A 24,027-nucleotide genomic window follows, 5' to 3' on the forward strand; every position below is an offset into this window, starting at 1 on the left:
GCCTCTCGCATGCCTCTCCGCCCGTGCCATAGACTCCATTGTATGGACATGTCAATTCCTTGTGTGGACGATGGAATCCGCCGGACCATAGAATGGAGTGTATGGCACGGGCAGGGAAGAGCGCAGACACGTTGGATTACCTGCCCGGATTCTCCAGTGTGAACGCACCCCGAGGGATATTTATCAAACATGGTGTAGAGTGAAACTGGCTCCGTTGCCCCTAGCAACCAATCAGATTCCACCCTTCATTCCTCACAGACTCTTTGGAAAATGAAAGGTGGAATCTGATTGGTTGCTAGGGGCAACTGAGCCAGTTTCACTTTACACCATGTTTGATAAATCTCCCCCCCCCCCCCCAACTTGGAAATCAGCAGTCTGGAAACTACAACACCCATCATGCCACTGGTTGCCTCATTTTTTTTTATTCTTATAAAACGTTGTCTTTCTTTCCATATAAGACGCACATGGAGACCTGTAAGCTTGTTACAGAACACTACTATGCCCGGTGACTGGCGGCTGTGACGCGGCTCTGCCCTCTCTGCCAGTAACCAACATGGAGGCTTCGCACCACACTCTGCGTCTCCTCTACTTTCAGTTTCTCTCTCTCGGCGTGACGTCATGACGTCCAGCCGGGGGGCGGAGCTTAATGAAACACGGTTGGTTCCCGGTTGCTATCGTGTGTATGAATGCGGTGCTGACATAGTGGGAGCTGCTCCGGTTTTGTATGAGGTACAGCCCGGCCTTAACCTCCTTACATGTTTATTCACGGCCCCGGCCATAGCTGCAGGTCTTCTGCGTCCACACCAGGGGGCAGCCGCGGCTTGGATGCCTTCTGTCAGTCATTGTGATTGACAGCTGTCAGTCCCGGGCATCCCCTGGGTAGTGTGACGTCATCATGTTACAGATCACTCCTCTTATCAGTGTGCCAGCTGCTGTCAGTCATTGTGAGTGACAGCTGTCAGACCCCAGTATTATGAGTGCTGTGCACACTATATCCTACATATTAGAACCATAGAAGCCTATGGGCGCTATATACTGTTATATGTCGGTGATATACGGCACGCCAGGTAGGCTATATATGTACTCATCTGTCTTTGTTGCCCATAGCAACCAGTCAGAGCTCAGCTTTCATTTTACCAGAGTAATTTAGGCTGAGCTATGACTGGTTGCTATGGGCAACACTGAGGGGGAAGGTTTATAGTGCCCATAGCAACCAATCACTGCTCAGCTTCTATTTTACCAGGGCTCATGAATATTTGAAAGCTGAGCTGTGATTGGTTGCTATGGGTAACTGTAAGACTGATCACTATTCCCCAGTGTGTTGCCCGTAGCAACCAGTCATAGCTCAGCTTTCATTTCTGGTAAAATTTAAGCTGTGATTGGCTGCTGTGAATTTTTAAAAACTTTTGATATATCCGTCGCAAAGTGTGAACTTAGCTTTAGGCCATGTTCCCACTACATAAGTTAAGTAGTAATCACGGCCGTTGTAAAAACAGCCGTTATTACTACGGAATTTACGTAGTGCTGCATCTGAGGGAATCCAAGCTGGAGTGTGTACACGTAGTATATACTCCGGCGGGATTCCTTGTGGCGCCGCACGAAACTGACACGTCAGTTTTCTGTGGCCACTATTCAGTGGCTAGCGGCCGCAGAAAACCCTGTCAGTGCACATTATGGAGCGAGTTACCTATGGTAACTCTTAGGCCTCATTCACACGTCCGTAGTGCAGTTGCGGACTACACTGTGAATGTTCTTCAGTAGTGCTCCGTGCTTCACAGAGATAACGGCCCACACAGATGTGTGAGTGAAGCCAATGAAATCTATTGGTCCTACAGTTTATCCGCAATTGCAGGACAGAACCACGGACTTGTAAATAGGGCCCTACTGTCCATGCCCTCTCTCTGTAATGAAACAGGCGCGGCGCCGTTCATTCTAATGGAGCCCGTCATACAGGGGAGGGAATTCCCTCCCACTGGAGGCGGGCTGGCCTACCTCCAGTGCTTGAGCACCGGCCGGTTCCGTGCACAGGAACCAGGCCGCGGTCCAAAAAAAGGGACCGCGGCGTGACGGCGCCGTTCGATCCGTCGGTTCAGATTAAAGAGGATGTACCTGGTGGTACATCCTCTTTAAAGGGAAGTTCAACTAGTACAAGAGATTTGTAGGTTACTTCTGTTAAAAATTTTCAAGTCTTCCAGTACTTATCAGCTGCTGTATGTCCTGATGGAAGTGGTGTATTCTTTCCAGTCTGACATAGGGCTATCTGATGCCACCTCTGTCCATGTCAGGAAGTGTCCAAAGCAGGAGAGGTTTTCTATGGGGATTTGGGGGGGGGCCCTTTGGGTTGGTCCTGTGACATTGGGGTTGCAGGGCCATTCTATGGCCTCCCTTCCCTGCTTGTGCTCGCTTTGCAGGGTTGGCAGTCGCTGACCGACACAGTGTGGAGTTAGCGTAGGGACCCGTATGAACCAGGGGACCTGCACGTGGTACATGGGGCAATATGGTTTGATCAAATTATATACCAACATCCTGACGTTGGTTTTTAAATGTAGCCGAGAGGGATTAGTGTCAGCCATAGGTGTGAGGTGCAGCAGCTCCTTTCTCTCCATGTCGCATTTCTATGGGGATTTGCTGCTGCTCTGGACAGTTCCTGACATGGACAGAGGTGGCAGCAGAGAGCACTGTGTCAGACTGGAAAGAAGACACCACTTCCTGCAGGTCATACAGTAGCTGATAAGTACTGGAAGACTTGAGATTTTCTTTATAGAAGTAAATTACAAATCTCTGGCATTTGCTGGGACCAATTGATTTAAAAAAAAAAATAATAAAAAAAATAATATATATATATATATATATTGAACTACCCCTTTAACATTTTACATTGTTTTGTAAAACGATGAACAAGTTGACAACTGGGTTCTACTATTTAGGGGTGTGCCCTTATGCTGCGTTTACACGAAGCGATAATTCGCCCGATCGTACGATTAACGATTTCGAAGTAATGATTTTTTTTTATTACTATCAGCGTTTAGACGGAACGATATAACCTACGAAAAAATCGCTTTGCGATCATTTTGCGATCGCTTAAGCCTATCTCGCACATAGGTTAAAACGGTGAACGACTCTTTACACGGAACGATCTGCGAATTTTTTGCGAACGACCAACGACGATTTGAGAACGTGTTCAAAGATCAAAATGACTGATTTCTCGCTCGTCATTTGATCGTTCGCTGCGTTTACATGTACGATTATCGGTCAAATTCGATTGTTATTGTTCAAATTCGCACAATAATCGTTCCGTGTAATCGCAGCATTAGACTATCTGACATTGACTAATCAGTTTTGGAACTATCAGCCAGTGCAGGGGACACACCTCATCCACAAGGAAGTAGTCACACACAGTTGTCAATGTATTTATCCATTTCCAGGAAAAATAGTTGGAGCACTGTAATATTGCAATGATGCTGAGAAATTGTTATTTTATGTAGAATATCAGGATTAATTTGTACAGAGAGGAGAGGTCGCAGGGTCATGTGAAACGTTTTCATCGGTCCATCGATCCCCACATTCAGGAGAACGAGCAGGTTAGTTGTCTCATAGACGGCTCCATAGACTTATACAGGAGCTGCCTGGATGGAGATCGCAGTAAGGTGAGGAGTGAAATGTGCTACCATGTGCCTCCTCCGACTGGTTTTCCTGATCTGTGGGGGTCTCAGCAGGGTTTAAAGGCCCTATAACACGGAACTATTATCGTCCGTATTCGGCCAATATCGACAGTAACGGCCAATAATTGTCTTGTGGAGTAGAAGGCAACGATCAACTGTTTATAGTCTGTTTCTGGCTTTAGCTTCAAATCTTTGGCAGAAAATCTGTCAGATAATCTTTCTGTGTAAATGGACCCTTATGCTGGGTTTACACGTAACGATTATCAGGCGAATTTTCGCGATAACGATCGAATTTGAACGATAATCGTACGTGTAAACGCGGCGAACGATCGAAAAATCGTTCATTTTGATCTTTTAACATGTTCTTAAATCGTCGTTCGCAAAAGATTCGCCGATCGTTCCGTGTAAACAGTCGTTCACTGATTTTACCTATGTGTGAGATAGGCTTAAGCGATCGCAAAACGAATTTTCTGTACGATATATCGTACCGTCTAAACGCTGATCGTTATAAAAAAAAATTTGTTACTTCGAAATCGTTAATCGTACGATCGGGCGAATTATCGCTCTGTGTAAACCCAGCATTAGGGTCCTATTACACGGAGCGATTTTTAACGACTAACAACAAATGATAAACGATCGCAGACAAGATTGTTTATCGTTAACCTGAAATTGTTCACCACATTACACAGAGCGATGGCCGTTATTGTGATTGTTCCTACGATCGTTTATTCCTTCTGATCCCAGAAAAACAATGGACAATGTGCAATTACACTGAACAATTAGTGAACAAATGCGGAACTTGAGCGAACGAATGTGGAGCGAACGATTAAGTTCAGATCCAAATCAATGATCAACGAAATGCGACCGATTTTTCGATCGTTGCCTGCAGTTACAACGAACGATTTATTGATTTTTTTGCGTGTTAATCGTCTCGCGTAATAGGGCCCTTAGACCCCTACTAATCAAATCATGGTCATTGTCCCTTTAGCCTGTATCTACCGACAGTCTGATGCGGTACCTGCGGTTCTTCATTACAGTATAGGGCTAGGTTCACACTATGTAAAAACAACGGTCAAATTTCATAACAACGACCGTTGTTGTGCAAACAATGGTAGTTTTTTGAGAAATAGCGGCCGTTGTTTGCACACCAACGACAATTGTTATGAAATATAGCCGTTGTTTTTACATAGTGTGAACCTAGCCTAGCGATGTATGTTGGGGAAAGAGCCTGGTACCTAGTTGGCTTTTGCGATAGCTAGATGGACTTTATGCTGCTGCGTCAGGTACATCTTATCTTCTCCGTGTTATTTAGATTACTAAGTTCTTTTTCATGACCCTTTTATCATTTCACAACTGTTTGTCTGAAAGTGTCACTGTCGTTTGGAAAAACTTTTGATGTGTCATAGAGACATGTCTACAGCTTTAATCGGTCCAGGTCTAAGTGTTCACCCCCATACTGATCAGGAGGGCAAGCGGGAGAAGACCCCGTGATCACATGATCAGTCTGGCGCCAAATGAATGCCTATCTAGGTTTATGGAGTCCGACTGATATCATGTGTCACAGAGTGGGGAGCAGATGCGCTGTTGCGTGGTCTTCTCCCCGCTTGTTCTGATGATCGGCACGGGTTTAAACACCCAAAACTTTTGACATGTCTCTATGACTTACCGTGTTTCCCCGAATATAAGACATTGCCTTAGGGTACCTTCACACAGGGCAACTCGCAGCGGAAATCTCTCTGCGTGTTTTTCAGCGAGATCCGCTATGAGGTAAGGTCCTGGCAGGTCCCTGTGCATACATACTCGCAGCAGTCTGCCAATATGTAATTCAGCCGCCTCCTTAACCCCTTCATTGGCTCCCACTGTGTGTATACATTACCCGTCTCCCCGATGAAGGGGATAAGGGGGTGGCTGAATTACATAAGACCACTGCGAGTATGTATGCACAGGGACCTGCCAGGACCTTACCTCGTAGCAGATCAGATTTCCACTGCGGGTCGCCCTTTGTGAAGGTACCTTTATATTATTTTTTGCTCCCAAAGAGGCACTATGTTATTTCTTCCCCCCCCCCCCCATGGCTCTTCCCTTTGGCTCTTTCCTCTGGCTCTTTCCCCGGCTCACTCGCCAACCTAGGAGAGGACCAGGAGCTTACAGTAAAGTGTACCTGGCCCTTCAGGTAATATTTCAATGTAAGCTGCCATATGTGTGAGTACATGCAGAGATCAATAGTCCAGGCGATTTTAAGAAACTTTGTAATTAGGTTTATTAGCCGAAAAATGCATTTTTATCATGAAAAAGCAGTTTGAAGCTCTCCCCCCTGTCTTCATTGTTCTCCTATGGAGAGAGCTAAATGAAAGACCAAAACAGGACAACAAAGAGTTAAAAGACAAGTGCCATGAAAAAACTTTGAAGCACAAAAATTGAAGCACATTACAAAGTTATATAACTCTGTAATGTGCTCCAATCACCTATCTGCCTCCCTTCCCTGTCTTTTCCCCCCTCCACCCCCCACCAGGAAGTGTCCTAAAGGTCCTATTACACAGGTCGTTAAGAGGAGCAAACTAGCGCTCTCAGCGCTCGTTTGCCCCTCGTTCCCCGCTTGCTGCCGCTGCTATCCAACGCGGCTGCAGCGAGCGGGTGAGTGCGGGAGGGGCGGCGGGGACCTGCGGGGGCTGCCCGGGTGATCGTCCGGGCAGCCCATAGGATATAGCAGCGTCTGCTGCCGATGCTCCTCTTCAATGGAGCGACGGCAACAGATCGCTGCTATATCAGTCGCTTGTTTTTCAACATGTTGAAAAACAAGCGACTGCAACGATCAGCCGACATGAACGATGTCGGCTGATCGTTGCACTCTATTCCACGGGACGATTATCGGCCGTATCGGCCGAATACGGACGATAATCGTTCCGTGGAATAGAGCCTTAAAGGGAACCATTCACCCCGTGGCCCCCGTCAGAAACTGACATACAGTGACACAAGGGTCAATATACTTACCACATCGCTCCCGGTCCCGTCCCAAATCCCGTTGTCTACACGGAGAAATTGACGATTCTTCTTCTTGCGCCCATTATGGTAATGAGCGCCGCCGGGTCCGAAATCCAGCCTTCTCCCCGCCTCCGACACTTGATTGACGCCAGGTCCTCTTCCGCCTTGTCTTCTTTATTCTCGCCAGATCCCGCGCAGGCGCCGTGACAGTCGTTTTCGGCGCATGCGCAGTTCACAATTGAAGCCGCTCCGCAGCTTCACTGTTAACTGCGCGTGCGCCGATTGGCTCGAACACTTATCCTGTTTACCGCGCAGGCGCAGAAGAGGTGACGAGACCATCGCAGTGGCGCCTGCGCGGGAATTCGTCAGAAGACTGAAGACGTCAATCAAGTTCCAGGAGGCGTGGATGGGCTGCGACGAGAAGAGGACCTCATGAATAAGTTGGACTCGTCCGTCGTTTCCTATGGACGTTGGACTCATCTCAGCTCATTACCATAATGGGCGGGAGAAGAAGAATCGGCGATTTCTCCGTGTCAACAACGGGATCCGGGACAGGACCGGGAGCGATGTGCTAAGTATATTGACCTTTATGTCACTGTATGTCAGTTTCTGCCACGGGGTGAATGGTTTCCTTTAACTCACACAGACCTGATTACTGTCGTCACCGTCACCAAGCTCTTCTCTCAGCTCCTTCTCCTGTTACACTAGCCTCCCCCCTCCCCTGCCTTGTCAGGTGACAGGCTTGCTCAGCTCCCATTGGCTGAACAACTGCAAGCCATCACTTGGACTGGGGAGGGGAGGCCGCTGTAACAGGACCTAGAGCAGCCCTCCTGCTGATGACTCATCCTCACAAGAAGGAGCTGCCTGGTGACGCTGACGACAGTAATGAGGTCTGTGTGAGTTAGGACACTTCCTGGTGGGGGGTGGAGGGGGGAAAAGACAGGGAAGGGAGGCAGATAGGTGATTGAAGCATATTACAGAGTTATATAACTTTGTAATGTGCTTCAATTACTGGGAAAAAGTTTTTCATGGCACTTGTCCTTTAATCTACAAATACCTTACCCTCTATCTCCCCTGACAGTCACCACAGACCTCTCTGAGCTCTGATTACAGCTGTCACCCAGCTCGGTGCCTGTAATCCTCTGTTAAAGGACAACTCCCACGAATTTTTTTTTTTAGCTTATTTAACACACATTACAAAGTTATATAACTTTGTAATGTGGTTAAATACCCGGTCTGGCCCCCTTCCCCCACTTTCAGACCCCCGACCCCCCCGCCCGGAAGTTAAAGAATGTATACATTACCTATTACAATTGTCACAGTCCTCTTCTCCCGGGCGGCATCTGGTGACGACGACGTCAGAGCCGGGGGGGGCGGTCTGGGTCTTCTTCCTCCTCGGCATCTTCATAGAGAGTGAATGGGACTGAAAAGGCTGCTGGTGCACATGCGCACCTGCAGCCTTTTCATTGGCTGGAGCGCATCACATGGCTTCCAGCTTGCTCAGTCCTGATTGGCTGAGGTTGCTGGAAGCCATGTGATGCGCTCCAGGCAATGAAAAGGCTGCCGGTGCGCAAGCGCACTGGCAGCCTTTTCCATCCCCAGGACCCGGAAGTCAGAGACATCGCTGGACGGCGGTGATGGTGAGGCGGACGGCGGGCGAATGGAGTGGCGATCGTCACCGGAGGGATGGTGAGTATGGTGTCTGTGTGTGTCTGTGTTTTTTTTTTGGGGGGGGGGTCCCGCCGGAGTTGTCCTTTAACTGCTTTCTGTTGTCGGCTAACTCCCTCCTTCCTCCTCCCCCCTCCCCTCTCTATAGAACAGACAGAGTACGTCTGATGCAACAAGTCACAATTTCCTGATATTTTGCAGTGAATGGAAAAGAGGTAGGAGGGGGGACCTGGGAAAAGGCTTTTTAAATGCAGATAATGGCATATTTGGCTAATAAACCCAATTACAAAGTTTCTAAAAATCGCCTGGACTATTGATTTCTGCAAAAAAAATAATACGACAGTGACTCTTTAATTTTTAAGTGTCCGTGGGTAGATTAGACTATTCTCTATGACATCTCACATACACTGCAGACACATACAGAGGAAGGGATCCTGCTCCCCTATGTCTCTGTAGCAAATTTATATAGTAGCAGCCGCCCGAAGGACATTATAGAACAGGACTGAGCAGTGTAAGTGTGGTGAGACAGAGGTCGTGGATCTCTGTGAGAGGCTAGCACAGATGCCCTCAGCAGACCAAATGCAAAGATAGCTAATTTTTCTTTCTTCTTTTTAGTCTAAACCCTTTAAGGACCGGGCCAATTTTCGTTTTTGCGTTTTCGGTTTTTCCTCCTTGTGTTTAAAAGGCCATAGCAGTTGCATTTTTCCACCTAGAAACCCACATGAGCCCTTATTTTTTGCGTCACTAATTGTACTTTGCAATTACAGGCTGAATTTTTGCATAAAGTACACTGCGAAACCAGAAAAAATTCAAAGTGTGGTGAAATTGAAAAAAAACAACGCATTTCTTTTATTTGGGGGGAATGTGTTTTTACGCCATTCGCCTTGGGGTAAAACTGACTTGTTATATATGTTCCCCAAGTCGTTACGATTAAAATGATATGTAACATGTATAACTTTTATTGTATCTGATGGCCTATAAAAAATTCAAACCATTGTTAACAAATATACGTTCCTTAAAATCGCTCCATTCCCAGGCTTATATCATAGTTACATAGTCAATACGGTTGAAAAAAGACACATGTCCATCAAATTCAACCAAGGAGGGGATGGATACAGGGAAGGAGGGAAGGGGGAGGGGTGATAGGTTCTATACCTATGCATTTATATTATTTTGCTCTAAGAACCTGTCTAGCCCTGTTTTGAAGCCCTCTACTGTTGTTGCTGTGACCAGATCCTGTGGTGACTGTTCCACAGATTCACAGTTCTCATGGTAAAGAAGGCTTGTCGCCTCCGGAGATTGAACCTTTTATCCTTTGGTCTATGGGGCTGTGTGAGGTGTCATTTTTTGCGCCATGATGCGTTCTTTCTACCGGTACCTTGATTGCGCATATGTGACTTTTTGATCGCTTTTTATTACAATTTTTTCTGGATTTGATGCGACCAAAAATGCGCAATTTTGCACTTTGGGATATTTTTGCGCTTACGCTGTTTACCGTGCGAAATCAGGAATGTGATTAATTAATAGTTCGGGCGATTACACACGCGGTGATAGCAAACAGGTTTATTTATTTACTTTTATTTAAAACCTGGGAAAAGGGGGGTGATTCAGACTTTTATTAGGGGAGGGGCTTTTTACTTATAACAATACTTTTTTTTTTTTTTACACATATACTAGAAGCCCCCCTGGGGTTAGGGTTATTCTCCCTGGGGTTAGGGTTTTTCCCCCTGGGGGACTTCTAGTATATGCACTCAGATCTCTCATTGAGATCTTTGCTGTATAGTTATACAGCAATGATCAATGAGATCGGCACTCGTTTGCTTTCAGCTGCGTCTGCGTCGGCTGCGTCTTTGTGCTGCGTCTGGTAATCGGATGCAGCTGTCATGTTTGACAGCTGCATCTGATTACTGTATTAGCGGGCACGGCGATCGGACCGTTCCAGCTAATACCCGCGGTCCCTGGCTACAAGGGGCACCCGGGACCGCGGCGGTTCAGAGCAGGGTCGCCGCGCGGCCCCGCTCTGAACACCTCTTACGGGCATGTGACGTACGGGTACGTCATGCATCCTTAAGAGGTTAAAGTACTGCGTGTGCACGTAGCCCTATTGTGAGGGAACATTTGTAACAAATAGGACTATGTAGAGTGGAAAATCCTTTCAAATATATGTATTTTAGGAAATTCCTTTATTGCGGGTGCTGGGTGTTGGTGGTGCAGCTCTCACCATGACCTATATGTGGTTCTCGGGATTTGTGGTTTGATGATAGGGGTCAAATTCATGTTTTAAGAATTGCTTAACCACATTGTAAAATAGCATATAAAAGTCACAGCGACGGCCAGCCCCCATGGACACGGCCATATTATATCCGTTAGATGTAACAAGGCATCCATAGACGTGTTTGGGACGATGCAGAATTGTGGGGCATCACACTATGAAGGACTCTGTAGCTGACTTTGGCAATGTATATGACACTGTAAGGGGCACTATGTCTGACATTGGGGTTAGCATTGGGAGGCCATTGGGCTAGCTCTGATGATGGATCTGTGACTTGTATAGTGGCCCCTTTTTGAATGGCCCTGTAGTGTACGCTCCAGTTATTACAGACCCTCACCTTGTGTGTTATAGTAGATAACAGATAACAGATTTTAGCAGTAAAACAAGAAATCCCTTTAATTCGGCCAACATTTAAAATGCATATATATAAAACTATCCCCTAAATAAATTAATTAATAAATAAAAATCAGTGCCCCACCTTTTTTAGTGCCTGTCCCGGACAGTGGGTCCGTTATATCACGCCACAATCTGCGATGACGGCCACATTCTCATAAACATAACAACCATTTCCAATTTCAGAGCCTGAGAGCGGCGGCCGCAGCGATCTGCTGTAAGATCTGGACGTCTTGGCACAGAAATGACTTTTTAATGAGAAATGGAAAAAGTGACTAGCCGGTTGTGTGCAGGTGGAAAAAGGTTAACACAACTCGCCTGTCAGATCTACTTATAAAAATGTCCATAGAACTGAGGGAAAATACACGAGACAGAAGAGAATGACCTAAAAGTAAGTGCTAATAAGGGCTTTCAGTCCCCGGAGTACCTGCCGTATATTACCATTGTGCTGTCATAGGGCGAGATCGGGACCTCGGCCTCTTCTGGGGATTATGGGTAGGAAATACGCTCGCACCTAAATCATAGCTTGTATCTGGCACATATAGTAGTATAAACCTGTGTTTACTGTCAGATGTGTTACAGCTTAACTAAAGTAGGCGCAAAATAAGTGCTATAAAGAGGCACAAAAGTGGCTACTACTCACATTAGAGTGTCCACATACTCATACAGAGGGGTGGACAGATCAGTGTCCTCATACTCATACAGAGGGATAAACAGATCAGAGTGTCCTAATACTCATACAGAGGGGTGGACAGATCAGTGTCCTCATACTCATACAGACGGATGGACAGATCAGAGTGTCCTCATACTCATACAGTGGGATAAACAGATCAGAGTGTCCTCATACTCATACAGACAGGTGGGCAGATCAGAGTGTCCTCATACTCATACAGTGGGATAAACAGATCAGAGTGTCCTCATACTCATACAGACGGGTGGACAGATCAGAGTGTCCTCATACTCACACAGATGGGTGGACAGATCAGAGTGTCCTCATACTCACACAAATGGGTGGACAGATCAGAGTGTCCTCATACTCACACAGATGGGTGGACAGATCAGAGTGTCCTCATACTCATACAGACGGGTGGACAGATCAGAGTGTCCCCATACTCATACAGATGGGTGGACAGATCAGTGTCCTCATACTCATACAGACGGATGGACAGATCAGAGTGTCCTCATACTCATACAGACGCATGGACAGATCTCAGTGTCCCCATACTCATACAGACGGGTGGACAGATCAGAGTGTCCTCATACTCATACAGACGCATGGACAGATCTCAGTGTCCCCATACTCATACAGACGGGTGGACAGATCAGAGTGTCCCCATACTCATACAGATGGGTGGACAGATCAGTGTCCTCATACTCATACAGATGGGTGGACAGATCAGAGTGTCCTCATACTCATACAGACAGGTGGACAGATCAGAGTGTCCTCATACTCATACAGACGGATGGACAGATCAGAGTGTCCTTATACTCATACAGATGGGTGGACAGATCAGAGTGTCCTCATACAGACGGATGGACAGATCAGAGTGTACTCATACAGACAGGTGGACAGATCAGAGTGTCCTCATACTCATACAGACAGATGGACAGATCAGAGTGTCCTCATACTCATACAGACGGATGGACAGATCAGAGTGTCCTCATACTCCTACAGACGGGTGGACAGATCAGAGTGTCCTCATACAGACGGGTGGACAGATCAGAGTGTCCTCATACAGACGGATGGACAGATCAGAGTGTCCTCATACTCATACAGACGGGTGGACAGATCAGAGTGTCCTCATACTCATACAGAGGGGTGGATAGATGAGGGTGTCCCTATACATAGTGATTGACAGATCACAGCGTCCTCATACTTATAGAGAGGTGAGGACAGATTAGAGTGTCCTCATATTTTTACAAAGGGATGGACAGATCAGAGTATCCTCATACAGAGAGGAGACATGTATGTGCTACCCGTCGCTGTATTCATAACAAGCACTTGGGGGCCTTTTTGGAGATTGCAGGAGGTCCCTGCAGTTGGGGCCCTTGTCTCCTATCCTGTGGATAGGGCTCAACTGGGATCATTTGAGGCCCAACTGAATTAAAGGAGTTGTCCCCCTCACAGCCCTTACCTCCATCCTTGGCTATTTCCAGCAGTCACATAGACATTCAAGGGATTGGGAACGCACATGCATGACCGCCGCTCCACTTCAGCAATGCGCAGCCAGTTGCATGCTTGGGACACAGGAACGAATGTCGAATCTTTTGTTCAACCTATTAACTTTATCATAGTGATGGTGTACATGCCACACAAAAGATCCAATCAGCCGATGGAAAAACGATTTCTGGCCCTTTGACGATAAACGACCCACGTAAAAGGACCTTAGAGTGTCACTGTCTTTTTCTTTTTTTTTGCAGAAATCAATAGTCCAGGCGATTTTAGGAAACTTTGTAATTGGGTTTATTAGGCAAATATGCCACTATCTGTATTCAAGAAGACTTTCCTCAGGTCCCCTCCCTCCCTCCTCTCTCTCATTCACTAGTTTACATCAGTTGAGCCCTGTGTAATGTATGGAGAGGAGATGGGGGAAGAAGGAGATTAGTCACCAGCAGAGAGCAGAGAACAAAGGATTACACAGCGGGACCTGTGTGAAAGCCACTATTCAGAAGTCAAAGAGGTCAGTGCTGACTTAAGAGGAGATAGCCCAGTAATGTAGCTGTAAATTAACTCTTTGTTGTCCTGTTTTGGTGCCTTATCTCCCTCCACCCCTCCCTTCTCCATAGACAACCATGAAGACAGGGGGGAGAGCTTCAAACTGCTTTTTCATGATAAAAATTCATTTTTCGGCTAATAAACCAAATTACAAAGTTTCTTAACATCGTCCTATACTATTGATTTCTGCAAAAAAAAATTTTTTTAACGATAGTGACACTTTAAATTTGGATTCTCACCACCCGCTACATATGTGGTAAGCCATGTCGTGAGTTCATAGTTACCTAGAAAGCATTTGGGTCCCACTCATGTTACATATAATTCCCCTATCAATAGAGGAAACATGTATTTAGGGTAAGTGCATCCTAGCATCCAGTGTTTGTCTTATTGTAGATGGCGTACGCCATTATGATATAAAGAGCGGCTTTGTCAGAGTAAACCTGTGATCACCATCAGTTGGAAAAATGTGTGCAGAGGTAACGTAACAACAGCTGTATAGCCGGCTACGTGGGGCTTGAACGGCGTCCAAATGTCTTGGCTGGCGTCATGACAACACGTCTATAATTACAGCGGGTCATGTGATCACTTTAACTTCAGAAGAGGGAAACTTTTTTTTCTTCTTCTTCTTCTTTAATCAGTTTGGTGATGTCATAGACACCTGTTACCATTTTCAGTCTTGTTGAAAGGTCCCGTAAATAAAGACGGCAAATTTGTCATCATTTATCTGGGTGACATTTACCGGTTTCGATAAAGTAACAGCGCGGCTGCAGAATGAATGCGCCTTCCATGAAAACAAACTTCTCCCCCCCCCCCCTTGCGAGCATTGTATACAAAATCAGCGCAGCCCCGTGGAGGTGATGAATGTCTGCCGCCAAACAAAGATACCTGTGTTGGAGATTTAGTCCAGGTTCTGAGATGGTTTTCGAGAAATTATTTTTGAATTATGAGTAAAAAAAAAAATAATGTAGCTGTAAAGCTGTAAGAAAATTTCCACCTTTAAAGAGGTTGTCCGAGAAAAATTTACTTTTCCTCTATCTCTATATGGGAAAAGTCAAAGATCTTGGGGTGTCCTACCTCTGTAACCCCCGCTGATCTCGGCACGTGACCCTGGACTCCATTCATTTCTATTGAGCCGCCGGAAAGAGACGAGTACAGCATTCTTCTGGCTTACTCGGCTCTCTCCGGCGGCTCCATTGGAATGGATAGAGCCATCGGTCACGTACAGTACCTGCGACTCAATTCATAATAGAGAAGCTGGGGGGCCAGATACAGAGATTGGCAGGGGGTACAGAGGTCAGATCCCCACAATCTCCGGTGGATAGGGGAAAAGTTAATTTTTCTTGGACAACCTCTTTAAGGTGGAAATCTTCTTACAGCTACAATTATTTTTTACTCATAATTCAAAAATATTTTCTTGAAAACCATCTCAGAACCTGGACTAACTTTTCTAAACTTGGAAGGCGAGGAATTCCGTCCGTGGGCGTTCTTAATGATGTGGAGGGGGGTGAGGAAGGGAGAGGCCTAACAGGCCTAGGTGCTGCTAGATTAAAACCTTAAGGATGGAGCCAATTTTCATTTTTGCGTTTTAGTTTTTTCCTCCTCACGTTTTAAAGGCAATACGCTTGTTATGTTTAACCTACGGACCCACATGAGCCCTTACTTTTTGCGCCACTATATGTACTTAGCAATGACAGACTTCATTTTTCCATAAAATATTCAGTGAAACCAGGAAAAAATTATTTGCACAGTTAAATTGAAAATAAAACCCTTTTTTTTTTACATTTGCGGTGGTTTTTGTTTACCCCATTCGTCCTATTACATGTTATATATGTTCCTCAAGACGGTATGATTACAATGATATGTAACATATATGACTTTTATTTTATGTGACGGCTTTTAAAAAATTAAAACCTTTTTTAAAAAACTAAATATTCCTTAACCCCTTAAGGTCAAAGCCAATTTTCGTTTTTGCGCTTTTGCTTTTTCCATTTTATGTTTAAAAGTCCATAGCGCTTGCATTTTTTCACCTAGAGACGTATATGAGTGCTTATTTTTTGCGAAACCAATTGTACTTTGCAATGACAGGCATAATTTTTCCATAAAATATGTTGTGAAACCGGAAAAAAATCATTTGCGCTGTCAAATTGAAAAAAAAAAGAATTTGTTTTGATTTCGGGGAGTTTTGCATTTACGCCGTTCACCCTATGGTAAAACTGACTTGTTATGCATGTTCCTCAAGTCGTTACGATTACAACGATATATAACATGTATAACTTATATTGTATCTGATGGCCTGTAAAAATTCAAACCATTGTTAACAAATATATGTCACTTAAAATCGCTCCATTCCCAGGCTTATAACGCTTTTATCCTTTGGTCTATGGGGCTGTGTGAGGTGTCATTTTTTGCGCCATGATGCGTTCTTTCTACCGGTACCTTGATTGCGCATATACGACTTTTTGATCGCTTTTTATTACATTTTTTCTGGATTTGATGCGACCAAAAATGCGCAATTTTGCACTTTGGGATTTTTTTGCGCTGACGCCGTTTACCGAGCGAGATCAGGAATGTGATTAATTAATAGTTCGGGCGATTACGTGTGCGGTGATACTAAATATGTTTATTAATTTATTTATTAATTTATATTTATAAAATGGGAAAAGGGGTGTGATTTGGACTTTTATTAGGGGAGGGGATTTTTTATTAATAAAAACACTTTTTTACTTTTTTTTTTACATAAACTAGAAGCCCCCCTGGGGGGCTTGTATATACATAGCACTGATCTCTCATAGAGATCAATGCTGTGTATATACACAGCAAAGATCCATCAGATCGGTCATAGATTGCTATGGCCTGCTGCAGGCCATAGCAATCTACTGCCGAGCCGGGATCAGCGTCATTCCGACGCTGAGGCCCAGCACGGGCAGAAGAACGGATCTCCCCCCCGCGATCGCATCGCGGGGGGGAGATCCGTGCCACTAGACACCAGGGATGCACGGAGGAAAGCACTTCAATGCAGCTGTCAGGTTTGACAGCTGCATTGAAGGGCTTAATTAGCCGGCGCGGCAACGGGACCCGCGCCGGCTAATAGAGGCACTGCCCGGCTGCAGATTGCAGCCGGGATCGGTGCCGTTCAGAGCGGGGTCCCGGCGGGACCCCGCTCTGAACACCCCCTGCGGCACCATGACGTATCAGATACGTCATGGGTCGCTAAGGGGTTAAAATTGCTCTATTCCCAACAGCCTATGCCAGTGCTTCTCAATTCCAGTCCTCAGGCCTCACCAACAGGTCATGTTTTGAGGATCTCCCATACAAAGAATACCTGATGCACTGAGTATAATTATATCACCTGTGATAATACCAGATGCTCTGGCTATAATTAGTATGTTAAATACCAAGGAAATCCTCAAAACATGACCTGTTGGTGAGGCCTGAGGACTGGAATTGAGAAGCACTGGTCTATGGGACTGTGTGAGGCGTCATTTTTTGCGCCATGATATGTTCTTTCTATCGGTACCTTGATTGCGTATATGCAACATTTTGATTACCTATAATTACGATTTTTCTGGATTTGATGTGACAAAAAACGCGCAATTTTGCACTTTTTTTGCACTTACGCCGTTTACCCTGTGAGATCAAGAATATGAAAAATTAATAGTTTGGGTGAATTTCCTTGCTTTGATACCAAATATGGTTTTTCATTTTTTTTTTTAATAAAATGGGAAAAGGGGGGGGGATTAAAACTTTTATTAGGGGATGGGGTCTTTTTTATTAATTTTTTTTTTACATATACATTAATTAGACATTTTCCTGGGGTACTTATAATACAACTACACTGATTTCTCATAGAGGTGTTTTTAAATCCATTGATACCAAAAACAAATTTGTAAATTACTTCTATTTAAAAATCTCCATTCTTCCAGTACTTATCAGCTGCTTTATGTCCTGCAGAAAGTGGTGTATTCTTTCCAGTCTGACACAGTGCTCTCTGCTGCCACCTCTGTCCATGTCAGGAACTGTCCAGAACAAGAGAGGTTTTCTATGGGGATTTGCCACTGCTCTGGACAGTTCCTGTCATGGACAGAGGTGACAGCAGAGAGCTCTGTGTCAAACTGGAAAGAATACACCACTTTCTGCAGGACATACAGTAGCTGATAAGTACTGGAAGACTTTTTAAAATAAAAGTAATTGACTAGGCTGGATATAACTGTAGTCTTAGAAATTCATAGAGCTTTTCATTAACACAATGATTTAACTTCTTTTACATAAAAACTGGAAAATCTCTATTTTTTAATGCCTCCTTTTGCATGTTATTATCCTTTATTTGGGTTCAGTTGCTGTTTCGCCTCCAGGAGACAACTTTTTTTCTGCCCAAGCTAATAATGTAAGAACAGGATGTAGTCTGTAGATGACCATGGCCAGAAACATCTCGTTCTTTTGTAGGTCACACTCTACCTCACGTGAACCTGGATGATCCAGAATCCCAGCGCTGGTAGCGCGCTCCGTAGTCCAATGTTTGTAACCCGAGGAGAAGTTTAGATTACGTCAGTGTTTAATAAGGTGCTCCATCAATAACGGAACAAGTGATCACATGGAAGGAAATGAACCTTTAGAAATGGAATTTGTGGAGTAAAGGGGTTTCCATGATTTACCCAGATGCTATAGAATAGATATTTACCGAGATTTCCATGCGTCCTTACTGTTTTGGAAAATTTTGCCTAAACAGATCTGTAGTTCCAAGAAGGTAGCGTCTGTAGAGCCAATGTTACACTTGTGGCAAAGTTCTCTGAAGGTCGATCACGGTAATCGTATTGTGCAGAGCAAAGGCCCCATCATCATGAGGTTGGTGCAAACAAGGTTACCAACTTCTTAAAGAGGTTGTCTAGGCATAATCAACTTTTCCACAGGATAGGGGAAAATTAAAAGATCCCAGAGGGTCTGACCTCCATACCCTCCGACAATCTCCGTATCGGGCCCCATCTTCTGTGTTATGTATAGAGCCGCGGGTACGGCACTTGACCCGCTTCTCTATTCATTCCTATGGAGGTGCCGGAGAGAACTGAGTAAGCTGGAAGAATGTAGGTCACATACAGTACCTGCGTCTCTATTCATATACAGAAGCCCCGGGGCCTGATACGGGGATCGGAGGTTGGATCCTACGCAATTTTTTACTTCTCCCTTATCCTGTGGATAGGGGGAAAGTGGATTTTGCTCAGACAACCTCTTTAACAGTGTTCCAGTGTTCATCTTCCTCTAGGCAATGAACTAATTCCTTCCCAAGCTTAAAAAAATAGATAAAAAGTTAGCGGGCCTCATTCACATTAAAGAGGTTATCCAGCGCTATAAAAACATGGCCACTTTCTTTCAGAGACAACACGACTCTTGTCTCCAGTTCAGGTGCGGTTTGCAATTAAGCTCCATTCACTTCAATGGAACTGAGCAGTAAACCCCCCGTCCAAGCTGGAGACAAAAGTGGAAGAAAGTCTCTGGAAGAAAGTGGCCATGTTTTTGTAGCGCTGGATAACCCCTTTAAAGGGAATCCGTCACCTCCCGGGCACTACCTAAGGTGGTGACAGTGTGCTGTAGCTGGCAGTCCCCCAGTGAGCATGGTGCCTTTTTGGTAATTTTCTGTGCAGCGGATTATGTACAATCTTATGTCTCCTACTGTCACAGAGCAGTTGTTCGTGCCACGCTTGTTATGCATCCTCCTCCCTCTTCATGAATAATCAATGCTGCCCGGCCTCCTGCTCGCTCAGCTGTTAGATTGTAGATCAGTCCTCTGTAGGCAGTTTATGTCTGAAAGAATCTTTCCTCTGTAATGTGTTGGAGCTGTGGTCTAGGGGTAACTCACTTGTCTAGAGACCTGACAGCAGGTCATTCTCTGGTTCGAATCCCCTGATGGATTCACAGTATTTTTGCTCAGTATTTTTGCTCAGTATTTTGGTCAGTATTTTGCAACCAAAACCAGAAGTGGATTGAAAACACTAAACGGCTATGTTCACACACTGTTGAAATTGAGTGGATGGCTGTCATTTAATGGCAAATAATTACAGTTTTTTTAAAAAACAACGTCCGATATTTGCCATTAAATGATGGCCATCTGCTCAATTTCAACATTGTGAGAACATAGCCTTTCTGTGTTCTCAATCCACTCCTGGTTTTGGTTGCAAAATACTGAGCAAAAATACTGTGTGAACATAGCCTTAAAAATGATACAATAATGAGAAAAAAAAGACATCTATTTAATTTTCATCAGGGGATTTGAACCAGAGAATGAACTGCTGTCAGGTCTCTAGACAGGTGAGTTACCCCTAGACCACAGCTCCAACACATCATGGAGGAGAGATTCTTTCAGACATAAACTGCCTACAGAGGACTGATCTGCAATCTGACAGCTGAGTGAGCAGGAGGCCGGGCAGCATTGATTATTCATGAAGAGGGAGGAGGATGCATGACAAGTGTGGCACGAACAATTGCTCTGTGACAGTAGGAGACATAAGATTGTACATAATCCGCTGCACAGAAAATTACCAAAAAGGCACCATGCTCACTGGGGGACTGCCAGCTACAGCACACTGTCACCACCTTAGGTAGTGCCCGGGAGCTGACGGATTGCCTTTAAGGTTCATAGTTGGTGGATTGGTGCCATCATGTGGGGAAACAGAAGAAGGAATGCTACACTAGCATTGCATCCTCTAATTCTTACCATCAGTAGGGTCCCAGAGGACAGACAGGTGTCGATCATAAAGTGATGGCAAATCGTAATGATACTCCATCCCTTTGTGAGATAGGAAAACCCTGAAACAGGGAACTGTATCGGTCTCAAAAATCCTGTATGCAAAATATAGCAGCAGTACAACTTTCAGCTTATAAATCTAACTGATCATATTTCATTTATTAAGAGCAAGTAGAGATCCTGAACAGTATATTAGAAGGTTGAATACGGACAAGGAGCTGCTGCACCTCACACCTATGGCTGACACTAATACCTCTTGGCTACATTTAAAAACCAACGCCAGGAAGTTGGTATATAATTTGATCAAACCATATTGCCCCGTGTACCACGTGCAGGTCCCCTGGTTCACATGAGTCCCCTGAGTCCCTACACTAACCAAACACTGTGTCAGTCAGCGACCGCTAATCCCGCAAAGCGAGCACAAACAGGAAAGGGAGGCCCTAGAACGGCCCTACAACCCCACTGTCACAGGCATTAGTGTCAACCATAGGTGTGAGGTGCAGCACTCCTTTCTCTCCTTGTACGTATTTTACGTTTATCTCTTTTCTGAGTGTTTGCACTCCTCCTGGTAAGACCCACGTGACCGCAATCAACAGGAGGCACCTGTGCACACATGACTAGTACCTCCTATTTTTCCCATTCTACCTGCAGGAGCAATGGTGAGTGATAAGACCATGTTCATGGTGCCTTCTGGGTTTTGGGGGGGCCCTTGGGGATTGGTCCTGTGACATTGGGGTTACAGGGCCATTCTATGGCCTCCCTCTCCTGGAGGGAGTAATGGTGACTAGGAGATGAACGCATCGTTTTCAGGTCTTTTGTGTTATATGGGTTAGTGAATATCACTTTATGATCAATGGGAGGGGGTCTGAGTAGCAAGTCCCCCTATCTATGACCAGAACGGTTCCTTACTAGAGATGAGCGAACCTGGAGCATACTCGAGTTCATCCGAACCCGAGCGTTTGGCATTTGATTAGTGGTGGCTGCTAAAGTTGGATAAAGCTCTAAGGTTGTCTGGAAAACATGGATACAGCCAATGACTATATCCATGATTTCCACATAGCCTTAGGGCTTTATCCAAGTTCAGCAGCCACCGCTAATCAAATGCCGAACACTTGGGTTCGGATGAACTCGAGTATGCTCCAGGTTCGCTCATCTCTATTCCTTACCCTTTCTTTGCTACTAGTGCATTTCCCATGGAAAAGAGAAACCTGCACAGGCTCATGCCATGTAACAACAAGATAGACGGGACCAACCATCAAACATCCACCTCTAAATGTGAATCAGTACTATCTGCTGTATTTATAAATGTCTTATAACCTTATCAATATGGGGAGTCACCACAACCCATGTGCGTAAGCCGTATACCAGTCCATCTTGTACAATATATATAGGGATGGTCCGAACCTGCCGAGGTTCGGGTTCGTACGAATCCGAACTCTCGGCAATGATTCCCGCTGTCTGCCCGCTCCGTAGAGAGGGTGGATACAGCGGGAGGACCGCCTGGAAAACTGCGATACAGCTATAGCCATAGGCTGTATCCCAGTTTTCCAGGCGGTCTTCCCGCTGTATCCACCCACTACACGGAGCGGGCAGACATCGGGAATCTGATGCCGAGTGTTCGGGTCCATACGAACCCGAACCTCGGCAGGTTCGGACCATTCTTAAATATATATTCCTACTGATGTCAGGATAGGCCAAATGCTGAAGAGCGTTCTTGACCATCTCAGCTATCGCTAACTTGCATTATACTTCGAGGCAATGCAGAATTAAAGAGGGGCAAAGGAAATAAAGAACAAGCCAAAAAAAGTACGCACATACCCAAAAGTAAAAAGAAAATCTTCAAAGAGCCAAAGTTCATAATTAAAGGCAGCGGCATAAACCATTCACGTGAATAAAATCAGATCTGCTGATTCAACAGAGCAACATTACAATACGATACCAGGGAGCTATAAAACTTCTACAAACAAGCTTCACATTAGGCCTGGAGCGAGAGGTGTTTGATTGACGGCCGAAGCTCATTAGGGTCCCGAATATCAACGTTTCTGAGAAGGGGAAAATGTTTCTAAACCATTTGGGTGAGAGGTGTTAAAAACATCTCCAGGTGTTAAAATGTAGTTTGGCAGCTAATGGTTGATAAAGTCTTCTCCATAAACCCGAAAGAGAAAAAAAAACACTGAGTGAATTGTAAAAGAAAGCTGGAAGCCAAGTAAAACGGTGCGCTGGAGTGATAGGCGATTGATGCTCCACAATTTGCCTTTGAATAGGTCAGATGTGAAAATGGAGCTCCCGGGAAAATTAACATAACATTTTTACGTTAAAGGGGTTTTCCAAGACTATAATATTGATGGCTTACCCTTAGAATAGGCCACCAATATCAGATCTATGGGGGTCTTGGCTCACTCGCTGGTTGAAGTGAATAGGATTGAGCTGCAGTACCAGACACAGCCACTAAAAATGTATCGAGCTATGTTAAACAATGACCTTAAAGGACAACTCCCGCGGGACCCCAAAAAAAAACAAAACACAGACACACACAGACACCATACTCACCGTCTCTCCGGTGACGATCGCCACTCGATTCGCCCGCCGTCCGCCTCTCCGTCGCCGCCTTCCGCCATCCAGCGATGTCTCCAACTTCCGGGTCCAGGGGATGGAAAAGGCTGCCAGTGCGCTTGCGCACCGGCAGCCTTTTCATTGGCTGGAGCGCATCACATGGCTTCCAGCAAGCTCAGCCAATCAGGGCTGAGCAAGCTGGAAGCCATGTGATGCGCTCCAGCCAATGAAAAGGCTGCTGGTGCGCATGTGCACCAGCAGCCTTTTCATCCCCATTCACTTTGCATGAAGACGCCGAGGAGGAAGAAGACCCGGACCGCCCCTCGGCTCTGACGTCGTCGTCACCAGATGCCGCCCCGGAGAAGAGGACCGTGACGATCGTAATAGGTAATGTATACATTCCTTAACTTCCGGGGTGGGGGGTCGGGGGTCCGAAAGTGAGGGAAGGGGGCCAGGCCGGGTATTTAACCACATTACAAAGTTATATAACTTTGTAATGTGTGTTAAATGAGCAAAAAAAAATTTTTGTGGGAGTTGTCCTTTAATGGCATATAAGGCAGATATTGTACCGTGTAACAGGGCCAGTGATCAGGTGACAAATAAGCAAATGCTTTCCTGTCACTAGAACACTTAATTCTGACCTGTCAAACAAAAAAAAAGATAAAACTGTAATGGAGATGTGTGGCCAACAGCTAATTAATGGTAGGGCCAAATGAACAATCTAGCAATTGTTCATGCAGCCATGTCCATGCTGTTATTTTGTTGAGAATTAGGCTCTGTAAATGATTACTGATTGAAAAGATTGCTGCTCCTTTACAGTGTTTCACGGGCCTTCTAATATGGCATTATAGGGAATCTGTCACTAGGTTTATTCTGCCTTAAATTAACTAGTGCCTTAATATAACTAATGCCTAATAAACTAGTGACAGAAATGCTGTACAGATCGGTGTACTACTTACATAATTTTGTTCAGCCGTTCTCCTAATATGCAGGAGAATAGGATTCCTGCCACACCCCTCCCCCCGCCATCCAGCTGCTGATTGAT

General features: G+C 45.2%; 1 protein-coding gene across 7 annotated transcripts in view; it reads left to right on the forward strand.

The window, feature by feature from the left end:
- Positions 1–637: 637 nt before the first annotated feature.
- The window catches only part of LDAH (lipid droplet associated hydrolase), a 171,285-nt gene continuing 147,895 nt past the window's right edge, over positions 638–24,027 (forward strand). For 3 of the 7 annotated variants that reach the window (XM_069973113.1, XM_069973121.1, XM_069973120.1), the window contains exon 1: positions 638–729. In XM_069973113.1, coding sequence (XP_069829214.1) covers positions 725–729 — 5 coding nt within the window. In that variant the 5' untranslated portion in view covers positions 638–724. Of the gene's footprint in view, positions 730–1,018; positions 1,068–3,485; positions 3,582–11,163; positions 11,369–24,027 lie in introns of those variants that run through there. The other 4 variants (XM_069973115.1, XM_069973114.1, XM_069973116.1 and 1 more) reach the window with 4 other exon arrangements.

This window comes from Dendropsophus ebraccatus, chromosome 6 (assembly GCF_027789765.1).
Source record: "Dendropsophus ebraccatus isolate aDenEbr1 chromosome 6, aDenEbr1.pat, whole genome shotgun sequence".
NCBI classification, from domain to species: Eukaryota; Metazoa; Chordata; class Amphibia; order Anura; family Hylidae; genus Dendropsophus; species Dendropsophus ebraccatus.